The sequence below is a fragment of the Excalfactoria chinensis genome, chromosome 21 (genome assembly GCF_039878825.1).
Source record: "Excalfactoria chinensis isolate bCotChi1 chromosome 21, bCotChi1.hap2, whole genome shotgun sequence".
Taxonomy (NCBI): domain Eukaryota; kingdom Metazoa; phylum Chordata; class Aves; order Galliformes; family Phasianidae; genus Excalfactoria; species Excalfactoria chinensis.
In genome coordinates, this window is record NC_092845.1 from 341,623 (window position 1) to 354,179 (window position 12,557).

At 43.9% G+C, this 12,557-nt stretch overlaps 2 protein-coding genes across 2 annotated transcripts; one reads left to right on the forward strand and one right to left on the reverse strand.

The window, feature by feature from the left end:
* Positions 1–1,165: 1,165 nt before the first annotated feature.
* Positions 1,166–12,546, reverse strand: IL18 (interleukin 18). The gene is given in 9 exon segments (XM_072354785.1): positions 1,166–1,488; positions 1,618–1,766; positions 2,140–2,277; positions 2,813–2,818; positions 3,728–3,801; positions 4,903–4,951; positions 4,954–5,062; positions 5,064–5,469; positions 12,474–12,546. Coding segments are annotated over 8 exon segments (855 nt in total). The 5' UTR covers positions 5,154–5,469; positions 12,474–12,546; the 3' UTR covers positions 1,166–1,248.
* Positions 7,270–8,969, forward strand: TEX12 (testis expressed 12). Its single transcript, XM_072354783.1, has 5 exons — positions 7,270–7,323; positions 7,868–7,933; positions 8,103–8,214; positions 8,316–8,367; positions 8,825–8,969. The coding sequence occupies exons 1-5, from the start codon at positions 7,270–7,272 to the stop codon at positions 8,967–8,969; spliced, it is 429 nt and encodes a 142-aa protein (XP_072210884.1).
* Positions 12,547–12,557: the final 11 nt, after the last annotated feature.

Below are 12,557 nucleotides of genomic sequence, written 5' to 3' on the forward strand. Positions count from 1 at the left end.
ACTGCTTTCCTTGCCCCTAGTGTTCCCGCAGCAGCTGGGTAGGTGAAGCAGCATAGCATGAAAACTGATGGTCATCGCAGCACTTCCATGTCTCCAGCCTCTGTGCTTTTATTTTTAAAGCCTCTGAATTAGAAGTTTTTTAAAATACCAAAGCAAATATTGAGGCTTTTATTGTCTTCTGCAAATTTGAGGAATTTTCCTTTTCTTGACAGAAGCTTTCCTCTTTTCTCTGATTACTTCTGCCTGTATGGGGTAGGACAATTGTACCCTCCCTCTAATTGCCTTTTCTGCCTGGCAAGGTGAGGATCCAGGACCTCAGCTTCAAACCACGTCCAGGTAATGCAGCCTGCAGTTGGCTCAGGAGGGGAGGAGCAATGCCTCTGTTATACACAGAAGCTAGGATTCATACATTTTCTGGAGAGGAAATATTTGCAGTGTGTTACATGTACTATTTTTTTGCTGAATTCCCGTGTTTACTCAGCTCCAAATGAGAAAGAGTGCACAGCTCGACCTCAGTACGTCCTGTGTTACCACACACAAAGATAGCTTCCTCACCACAGCCCTTTCTACCTTTGTGATTATCAGCCTGTTGCATGCACCAATGTTTGTTTCATTTTATAGTCATCTGCAGCTTACTCTCGAGTTTCAAAACCCCTTTGAACATTTCCTTCATTTTCTCTGAAGACAAACAGTATTATTAAGATTCCAATTGTTGAGGTAAGTTACCAGTTCTCTAGTAAATGATGCTGCTAAGTTTCCAGTAAAAACTTGTTGCTACTTCTCTTGAAGGGATCAGTGCCCCTGTGTAACTGAAACAGGTGAAGACAAGAAATAAAGAGGGGGGGGGGGAAGTAAAACTGTGTTTATTGGTGAGATTCATGGTCTGCTTTTTTCAGCTGTTTTCTCTCCATCCTCACAAAAGTTCTTTTCCATGTATGAGAAATTTACTTCAAAACTGTTTGTTCAACAAGCTCTAAAGATGTTTGAGATTAAACTACACAAGTCTGTGAGCACACGCATGTTCTTGTTTATTCAATCTGTAGTTCTTTTTGCTGTCATTTGCTAGAAAACATTCTTCTGCTGCTTTTCCCCAAGAACTTGCATTTGAAGATGCTCATTTTTGTACTGCCTTACTGTAGCTGGCTATATGTAAATATATTAAGTATACAATTATGTTCCTTTGGATTTTGAATGAATTAGACTTCTTTTGTAAAAAGCCAAATCACGTTTTAAGAATGTAGAAATATATCATAGGTTGTACCTTTCATTATGACTTGTTACAAACTTTGTGGTTTCATCAACTTCATCTTCTCTTGGCAGTTTCTTTAAAATTAGTTTTCTTAAGGAGTCTTCTTCCTCAAAGGCCAAGAACATCCCTTGTTCAAGTGAGTATTCGAACTTAAAAGCCTTGGAGCTGCAAGATGTAAATGTCTTTTTGAAAAATATGATGTTACTTTCACCAGGAATGTCTTTGGGAACTTCTCCTTCCTGTGGAAAAAAGAAAAGGACGGGTTAGTCCCAGGACAAGATTTGAGCAGATCTCTTTCAGCTCACGTTTGCGTTCTCAGTTTTCCCTCCTGGTTTGATATACACGGGGTTTTGAAAGCAAATACTTACCCTAAATCGAACAACCATTTTCCCATGCTCTTTCTCACAACACATGTAGTAATTCTTATCTTCTACCTGGACGCTGAATGCAACAGGCAGCCCTGCTGAAGGCGGCGCGGTGGTTTTGTAACAGTGAATGTCGAAGTACATTCCGCTGCCTAAACATGAGTTGGTTATTATTAATAGCTTGCTCAGAAGAGAGCTGTTCCAATCTTTTTGTGTTCATGTATAAAGTGAGAACTGGATATGTAGCCTGATTCCCAGATGTATGTGATAAGTCATTTATGTGTGTCCTATACATGCAGTTCTAAATGAATAGTTGAGGCACTCACAAAGAAGAAACAAAACCGTAAATTCCTGTTACGTACTGCTGTTAGAATACAAGCGTTTAGTGCTGATTACGGTTGGCTTAAACCTCTTTTCTTAATTCTTTGTATTGCTGTTTCAACTCAGTGATTACAAAGAACACAAGCACATCTAGAATAAAGAAATGGGACAGTGCTTATGGTGTAGATATGAAAAGCAGCATACCAGATTTCACCTCCTGATCTGTTACATCTTCAAAAGCTGCCACGTTTAAATCTGGACGAACCACAAGCAGCTGGCTATTGACGTTTCGAAAGAACCGTTGGATAGTTTTTTCCTTACAAAAGGCATCACATTCCAGCTCTGCAGAAATATTAAGCAAAGGGGAACAAACAATAATTATAAACAAACAAACAAACAAAACCACTGCTTTTGACCTGCTCAGATCTTTGCAGATCACTGCAGGCTTAATTTTGCGATTAAAGATAGTGTAACAAGTTGATAGAACAGCAATCTCAAACAGAGCAGAGGCCGTCACTCTTCCCACCCCTGCCTTGTAGCAGCCCAGGCAAGACAGAAGTCTCCCAGAGTACAAGCAAGAGAAGCTACAAAATCTGTTAATGATAATACAGAGGCAACAGTGCTCTCTTCTGCCCAACAATTACAGTTGCACAAAAAGCTCCTTGTTTTAGGGAAGCCCGTATCCTGTACCTTTGTAGGAAATAAAGCAACAGCAACTTCAGAAGGAGGTGATCTGTAACTGTTTTTAGAATGCCCATTAATCATTTGGAAAATTTGTTCTCTAAGGCACACAAAGCTTTCGTGGGTTAGTACACATCAGCAGGTTAATTTAGATAAAAGTGATAATGAAGTAATAAATGATGAGTTTTCAGCTTACCATCATCTTGGTCCCAAGCGAGCAATGAGGGGAAAAAATACATCATTAATATCTGCCCCACAAAAAGAAACTAATTTCTAAACAGTTTTGTATTGCAAGACTAAAAACCAGCCAGCCAGCCACGCACCTCCAGTAACACACCAAGCAGAGCTTTTCTCACTACAGAGCATTTCATTTGTGAGCACAACGAGCTCAACATTGAAGCCACATCATTTGAGAACTGGCATTATCACCAAACCAGAGGCATGCAAAATACTGTAGGATGAGCAGCTCAGTTCAGTTTAGACCTGTAACCAGGTGATGAATGGCATGCAAAATTATGCTTCCATCAGCACCTATGTTCCAAGTGAGAAAATTCCAAGCAATTTAAAATCACTTCCAAAGAAGGTAGCATTTCCCAAGGTCAGATCGGCAGGTAGCCATTTACTGCAGCTCCACCCCACAGTGTTCCAACCCTTCAGAGGATTCTTTACTGGAATAATGTACAGTAGCAATTTCACTGACAAATAATTTGCTGACAAAATTTCAAACTGAAGCTTATGGAAAAATTACATGAAATCAGAGCAATAAAGAAATTGGGTTTCATCAGTATTGGAACGGAGGAAGTTAGTAAAAGCTTAAGGTGTTCAGCATCAATATGGTGCTGACCTGTTGCCACACTGGGACAGCTGCCTCAAACCTAGATGTTTTTTGCACTGAACAGCCTGGCTGCATAATCTAAGAACAACGGTTCTATTAAGTGTGTGGGGACAGTAATTGCTCTGAGGGTTGTTCTGGTGGTGTGGGAGTTTAAGAAGGGGTTCCACAAACCCAGGGATGCCTGCTTAAGGAAAGGACTGAACTGCATGGCAGCTTTTCATCTTCTATGCAGTTATCGGAAATACCGTTTTCCTTCCAGCAGTGGGTAATATTTACCTTCAAAATAGAGGCAGAGGTTTTCTCTAAGCTGTACTGCACACACAGCGATTTCTTCACAGCTCATCTTCACACTGCCAGAAACACACCAAGAGATTCGGAGCTAAGAGCCATGCTTCTTTGTGAGCTCAGGGAGTTCTTGGGCTAGTTCTCTCCTAGTGCACAGTACAGTGCTAGGGCCAGCGTGTTTCACTATATGTTGAAGAACTGTTTGTATGTAAAAGACAATTGATCCCTTTTTCTGTTGCTTTTTATCATTAGAATTATATAGAGCATCCTTCTAATTCTGTTATTTTATAATACTTTTCACTGGCTTATGTGATGACTTGAATTGTTGCAACACACCAGGGAAAAAATGACAAACCAGAAGTGACAAGGAGATATTTGTCCTGACAAGGACCTGGCTGTTGGGATGGCTGCTGTGGGAAACAAGAACTGTAAGAAATAAACACTAGAATGTATTTATCAAAAAACAACCTGATGAGGGTATCCTCTTCAAAATTAAAACAGCATTTGCCGCCCTTAAACGAAAGGGAGAATAAGAATAAAGGAAGTTATAGCACAGCAGGGGAGGACAGGAATTCCAGCGATTTCCTCGTCCATTTGGGAAAGCACTGTAAGGAGTGCACTGGATGGCAGCGTTTCTCCTTCCTGGACGGTCTCGGGTCCCAGTTGCTGGCTGCGGGACAGGCGTGGGGCTCACAGCCGAGGGCTGCAAGGAAATAACCCCCAACAGAGCACGCCTCATTCGCAGCAGTGCAAGAAACCAAGGACTTTTCGTTTGTTCTAAAGCAAAGGAGAAAGCACAAGCCAGATTTACTGATAAAGCATTAGAGGAAAAGGCGGCTATCACTTTAGTGGGCAAAGCCCATAGCAAACATAACGCGACCCAGCAATTTGTCCCGCTGCGAGGCGCGGGGCTGCTGCTCTCAACGAGGGAGCGGCCTGCAGAGCGGAGCCGGGGCAGCGAGGGGCAGCGGGGTCAGCGGCCATAGGAGGGCAGCGCAGGACGCGGCGGCAGCGGGACGGTAGGGGGAGCGAGGAGCGGGGCTGGGTGCAGCCCGGCTGGGTGCTGCCCGGCCCGACGCGTCCATACCGGCAGCCCGCAGGGAGAGCCGCCGCCCACGGGGCACGTCCCGCCCGGCTCGCCGCGCTCCCGGCCCCGGGGCACCCACCACGCGGCCGCCCGCTCCCCCGGACGGGCTCCAGTCGAGCTCGACGGCGCGATCCTACCGGGCTCCTCGGCGGCTGCGGCGCGGTGTGGGCGAGCGGGAGGCGGAGCGGAGCCGGGCGGGTACCGGGAGCGGCGCTCGGAGCCTCCGCCTGCACGGCACAGCCGCCAGGAGGAGCGGCCGAGGGTGGGGGACTTCACGCTAGTTGCATCAGCGTCCGGGAACAGCAGCGGTGGGTAGAATGCAGGGCTCATTCCCGCTGTTGTCTGTGGACGTCTGCATTTATTCGGCGGCACTTCCTCTTCCTCGGTGGACGAACCGAATCATGTAAATCTGAGGTTACAAAGGGAACTTTTTTTGTTTTGACTCCCGTTATCTCACTCAGATGTCGTCGGCGCACATCTCGTTTTCACACCAACACGCTGCAGTCCGTTCCCTGGTGCCTCCATCCCCGGGCAGCTGTTCTGCGCCACGCTTCGGCACAGGGTCGGGTGCCGAGTGTGCCGCCTGCGTTCCGAACAGCACCGGGACACACAGCTCTGGCGTGACACCTCCGCATCACCTCCCCTCCTGCGTATGAACGAGAAAGCAATACAGGTTTCTGCAGGGGAAAAGGAAAGCCCTGGGGGCTTGTGGCTAGCAGCTGGCGCCAGATGAATGGGGGAACGAAAGAAGGAATGACTTTAAACTAAACGAGGGAGATGTGAGTTAGATGTAAAGATTTTGACCCATAGGGCGGTGAGGCGCTGGCACTGCTGCCCAGAGAGCTGTGGGTGCCCCATCCCTGCAGGCACTCAAGGCCAGGTGGGATGGGGCCCTGGGCAGCCTGAGCTGGTGGGGGCAGCCCTGCCCATGGCCGGGGGTGGCACTGGGTGGGCTTTGAGGTCCCCTCCAACCTGAGCCGTTCTGTGATTCTGTGATTCTATTCTATTCTATGAAATGATGGCTCCTGGGTTGTACCAGCTGCGTCGTTTCCAAAGTAGTCATTAACTGCAAATAAATAAAATGATGATAGCCAGCACTTACACCCTAACTGGTACAGCCACATTGTGTGACACTCCTGAGGAAAATAAACTCGGGAATGGGTAAGTGACCAGACTTCTGCAGTCTTGGAGAAATCATGGTTTGGTCCCAGGTCTGTGGGAGAAAAAGAACAAGCCCTAAAGCAAACCAAGACCAAACCTGAGCCATTCTCTCTACCCCCATGCCTGCTTCTGCTCTTGGGGGTGGTGGGGAAAGCCAGATGTGCCTTTAAGGCGTACACCTGAAAACGAGGAATATGATTTTGAGGCCAAAGTAGCTTCTTTCAGTCTCTCCTCTAAAACAATAATTCTAAAATAAATAAAAAGAAATGGATCGCTTTACTAAAAACTGCAGATCTCGTGTGCTCCACCCACAGGGAGCAGCGTACTGTGCTGGAACCTCAAGGTGAAAGCTACAGGCACGGTAGAGAAATGCATAACTTATTTAAAGTTGTTGGAAGAAACTTATGGCATCGATTTAGAATCACATGTAAAAAGAGGAACTCATCTGTTACGGAATATTTCTCAGAAGGAAAAATTTTGTTTTGCCCATTCGCTGGAGTACGAAAACAGAGTGAAAGCTCGTGTTTCAGGCAGATATACACAGCAAACCACATTTCTGGTGGCACTGCTTTCAGATATTGAGTGTGTCTGTCCATTTACACTCAGCTACGCTAGCAGAATTCAAATCAGGCAGCAATATCTATCATTCCCATCCAACTCCCTGATCTGTTACAAGGCGTTCAGAGCACGTGGGGTTGTGTTTACTGCAGTTATACCGTTCCTCTTGGTACTCTGTTTGGATGGCGGTTTCCTGCAGTGATATCTACAGATAGGTCAATAAAAACATTGACTTCCGCCCTGTTCTCCAGTTCCTCAGCATTGTCCCAATAGCCATTAACTTCCTTCCAGAAGTTATAAACTACGATTGTTCTTTTCCTATGGAAACAGAAAGCTTCTGCTCTTTGTTTCTACCCGAGTAATTTTTCTTCCCATTCAAAATAACATTCATGTGCTTTTTTCTTCGTTCTCAATCATTTTTTAGTCCCCTGGAAACATTCGATGGCAGTATTATACTCAGTCCCAAAGTTGTGCAGCCCCGTCACTTCCAGCCTGCAGTGTGCGTAGGAAGTAATTGTTTATTGGTTATTATTATTACTGGTTATTCATGTCAACCTTTGAGATCATAAACATCCATCCCACTGTCTTTACACACTCGTGTGTTTAAGGACCAAGGTCTAGCCGGTAACAAGTAGCTCTGATGTCAGTTCTGAGCTTACATTTCTCCTGACACTTTAACATCTCCAGTTTCAAAGGAACCGGAGCTGCTCGTGGGGGAACGGCTTAGATGCTCTTCTTTCCCATTCGAGTTCTTTCCATCAATGATCACATCCAGAACGTGGTAAAAGACGCTCAGGTGCTTCATTTGTTTTAATTTAGGCGTCTGCTCATGAAAACATGCGAGCATGTGATAATTTAATTAACATTTAACTCGCGTATCGCTCTGATGTCTATCTAGCTGTGGTTCCTCATCACCTCGCTGTGGGCAGCCTCACCCGGCAGCCAGCTGAGCGGCGCCTCAGCTTTGAGGAAGCGGTCAGTTCTTCTGGCAGCAGTTTCATTTCTTGCCGCGAGCTCTGGCTTTCAGAGGAGCTCCGGGCAGCGCTTGTCTTTCTTCTCTTAAAACCAGAAGCGAAAGATACGAAAAATCCCCCTCCCCGCGCTCCGGTATTCCGACTCTGTCCCAACGGCTGCCCCAGGGCAGCGCTCCAGCTGCTCGCCCGGCCGCCATTTGGGCCGCCAAGGGCGGGAAAGCCGAGAGCCGCCTGAGGGAGCGGGAGGGAGCAGCGCTGCGGGGCGCCCATCTCTGCGGTGCGATTAGGGACCGGAGCCACACACAGCAGCCGGTGTCGTACTTGATTCCCGGCTGTCTGTCTGTTAATCAGGTAACGATGGCCAGCAGTGCACAAAAACCTGATGAAGGCAGAAGTAAACGCAAGAAAGAGCTGGAGGTGAGGAAAGGCCTCGGCAGCACCTACGCTCTGTTTGGAAGCAACTGCAGATCTTTGTTGCACACTTCAAGTAAATTCTGGTGCTGAGCTTGTTTCAAGCCATACAACCTGTGTGTGTGCATGCATGCATGTGTGTGTGTGTTTATATACAGTTTTCTTGTGTTATCAGGCTGATGATGCAGAAGGCCCTCAGCTGTCCTCCTCTGACGCAGCAGACCCGGTGCTTTCAGATGGCCTGCAGTCCCTGTACAAGCCGGAGCCCCTGGAGCAGCTGCTGAACGGTGATGTACACACACACCTCGAGCCACTGCTGAATGCACTAATTGGATGCCGAGGTGGATTTGTTCCGCTGTTTAAATGAAGTCACTTTTTCTTTTAACAGAGATGAATAAAGAAATCAAGAACTTATTGGCAAAGTATGCGCACATCTTAAGGCAAGTTACTGTGGTCTCATTTGCACATCTGTAGAGTCAGAATCACAGAATGGCTTGGGTTGGAAGGAACCCCAAGGATCATCAGGTTCCACCAACCACCAGGTCTGGTACTAGACCAGGCTGCCCAGGACACATCCAACCTGGTTCTGAACACCTTCAGGGATGGAGCATCAACAGCCTCTCTGGGCAGCTTTTCTTGCTGTGATGGATTAGTCTGGCTGCAGTTAATTTTTTGTTATTATTTTTTTCTGTTAAAAATTATAAACTGTAGATTATGGAATAAAAACAATGTTCTCTGTTACAATACAGTAACAACAGCGTTTGGTCAAAAATGGAGTATTGATAGACTCTATTTTTAAGTAAAACATACAAGCAGATATAAGTAGTGAGGAAATCATTTGCCTTAGTCTTTTTTTAACTTTCACTTATGTTTTTTCTTTTTCTTTTCCCAATTAAGTGAGAGAGCAGAAATGGATGCATCGTATGTGCAAGAGCTTGATGGAATCTTGAAGGAAGCAAGAACCCTAGAAAACCACTTAAAACAGAAAAAAGAGAGTCTGAAGCAGAGATTTGCTATGATTGCAAATACCCTGCAAAGCTAAGTCTGTTACATTGTGGAAATGCTCATTGTTGTAATAAACTTTGACACACAAAGTTTATAAACGATGGTGGATGTGATGAATCCTTCATACATATCTTCTGTAAATATTTCTAGCAGTTCAGGAAACATTCATCAACTTCAGCATCTTGTTTTTTTAAATAAGTATATGCACTATAAAGAGTAGCAGTAGTACAAAAGACACTAAATATTTATTTTGAATCCCACAATGACTTCAAGGGATGGTATAGATTAGAACAGCATTTCTTATTTGCTGACCCATTGTTTAGACTGTCCCCCTCCTTCCATCCCAAGAAAATTAACTTCTGGTACCCAAATCCTAGTAGAATGTACCTTGAATCTCACTTTCATTGTTGTCTCAGAACATAATTGAACATAGATGAAAAGAGAAGCTTGGAAACAGGAGAGTTCTATTAAGAGTGTTACTTTGGAAGTGTATAACAAGGGGTTAAGTCTTAATTTAAATATGTATTTTGATGCATCTTCAGCTTTTCAAATGAAATGAAGAGCATTTTCATATAAAAATGCATTGTCAAAACTTTTCTGATAGTATCAATAAATAAAAGATGATACTAATACTATCTAGAATTCCACTGATCTTATTTTTTTTAAATTATTATTATTTTATTTTAATCTAGTTTATTTAAGGATGCTTACGGAGTTTTTTCAACCTATCCCCTCCTTCCCATGCGCTTGAAGTATTTTCAGACTTAATCCTCCTTTCACCCTTTATCTACGAAAGGCCACGACTGAATGTGCCACCTATCACACTGTTACTCTGAAACTTGACATCTGTGAAGAGATTTTCCAAGGCACCTAAAGATGCAGTTGCGTATTTAGTGGGATTTTCGAAGTGCCTACGCATGTAAGCGCCTTAGATGCTTAGGAATTTTTAAAGATCCCATAAGATGCCTATCTGCATCTTTAGCATCTAAAGACTTTACAAAAATCTCACCACAAGTATGCATAATCTTCTAGCAAGCTCTAATTTTTTAACCAGTCATTTCAGTAATTCTATTCAAATGGAAGAGTGTAGGAGAAAGGGGTGGAAGTTTTGGAAGCTAAATTTTCTAGAACATTGCACTAGATGCATGTAGAACCATCTGTGAAGTTGAATAAAAGCAGAATTTAAAACTCACATCTAGAAAGTGTGTGAAAATCTTCTTGTAGTTACTTATATAAGGAACTAAGAAAGAATATGACCTTATCAAAGCTGAAAGAGGAGCGCTGCATCGCACAGCCTTTTTAGGTCAGCTGGATTCAGATCATCTAGATTTAGTTTGCATGGCTCATAAACACAAGCTGCAAAGCTCTTGCTCTACTCTCAAGTTTCAATATGATACGGTAAAGTCGTATTGGATCACATAGTGTAATTTTCTTCCCTTAGAGGATCAAGAGAACACAGGTTCATAGCGGTACTGCTGCAGTAGTATGCTCCATTTAAAAACTTAAAATCCAATAAGAGATGGCAGAACTGTACTCTTAGAAGGATGAAGCTGCACATGAAGTCGTACTGGCACCTATCCCATCACTATCCGCTTTCCAGTTTTACTGAAGGAGGTTTGAACTGAAAATTAATTGGCTTTAAAGCTGCCAAATCTGATCAGCAAAGCTCAGCTGGTAACTACATTTTCTTTAAGCTTCTCCCCATGTTGTTTAAGCTGCATTGCCTGAGCAAATTAGCAAGAAGGTCTAAGATGACAGATCAGTAACAGAATATAAATGGATTTTTCTAGAAATCATGGAAGCATCTGAGGCAAAGTTCTGTCCCTCCTGAAGCTGCAGGGATTTTCTCTTGCATTTCTGAGCTTGCTGTGGGTGCCTTCAGAAGCTGGAAATTGTAAGTGACAAAAAGCTAGTGTTCAGTTGTTCTCACTGCTCCGCTCTTGTCTAAAAGCTGAAAATGGAGAATAGCAAATAACGCGGAGTTAGCTGAGGTGTTCGGGGAAGAAGCCTCTCCACCCAGAAAGGTTAGTTAAGACTTTCCTCTTTAAATGGAATTGCCATTGTGCATAGATGTAGGAGCATGGATAAAAACAGAAGAGATGAGGTGGTGTGGGTCATAGCTGTATTTGAGGCTCATGAAATTCAGGCTAAAGCATGTCAAAATTCACCTGTGAACCTCTAGGATTTTCTTTGAATCCTCTTTGAAGACTTGGTCATCAAGGCAGCACTTACAAACAAGGATGAAGAATCATAGACTGATCAATCTGTATCTCATCCTGTGATGATTCTCAACTAAATTTCCTAACAACAGCTTCAAAAGCATCGGAAAGAAAGCATTAGCAAATAAATAAATAAATAAATAAATAAAAAATGTTAGAGTTGCTAACTTAATATATATGTGAAAACAGGGATGGAAGGGGGTGTTGTAACTTGATGTAAGGTAACTGACACTTGTGTGCTGTATTATATGTAAATACAAGCCACCAGGAAAAAGGGGCTACAAAGGAGATTAGGAGTTAGTCAGAGGAATCATACTCATATTTCCTGAAAGGTCAGTTTGGGTGGCGTTCTTCAGGTATCTGCCTCCAGCCTGGTTTGTTCTGTATTATCCTGAATGATGTAGAAGAATGTCATTGGAGAATGCAGTTACTTTTTTCAAGCAAGCTACACAGGGTCACAATTCCTATCAGTAACGTATGTTGAAAATTCTTTGTAATCTCAATAAGATAAAGAACAGACCTAAAATAAAGATAAAATTCAAACAGATGGGAGAAGCATTACACTTATCCAGGGGAATCGAATGTTCCTTACAAACCAGAGCAATGGCTAGAGCTGCTGAGATGACATTAGGTGAGGAAGAAAAAGAGGAGATGCTTTAACTAAAGGATAGTGTGTAAGGCATAAAAGCATTGCTATTGTACTTTGCTCTGTACTAGCCATGTCTCAGCTGGGGAATTGAAAACAGGCCAGGCAGAGTCTGGAGTGGGAAAAGGAAATAATAATGGACCAAAAAACCCACGATCTGTTGGGAAAGGTTGAAGTTTAATTTAAAGAAAGCAGAAAACAAGGGAAGGTGTAATAGCATCAGTGATAAAAAGGACGGTAATCAGGTGTTTACTGTTTCTCACAGAAAGGACAGGAAGAAATCAGCTTAATTTGTGATGGAAGATTTAGAGTAAGCAATAATCTGTCCCATCTTAAGGGCACAGTGGGCTGGGTTACGCTGTACCTGCCCTGCGGCTCCTAAGAGCTACTGGGAAAAAATGGATCTAACAAGGCCACAGCAGTGCATTCACACAACGGCAGCACTTTTCTCTTTGTGTTCTGAGGGAAAGGGATGGGTTCACCGTAACACCAAGCAGCAACAGGACGCAGCACACCTCTGGTGCTGCCCTGCCTGATTTGGTGTTCTTGCCTCTTGTGGGAACCAATGTTCTTGAAGTCCTGAGATCTCTGAGGTGCAAAATTGCTATTTTTGTAACAGAACAAAGTGTTTTGTGTCAAGTGAAAAAAGCCGAGGAAAACTGACAACAATTTTTACCTGTCTACCTGCACTCGGACGCTCTTCCTTTCCTTCCCGGCACGTTCTCCAGCTACAGCCGGCAGAACGGCAGGACGCCCGTTT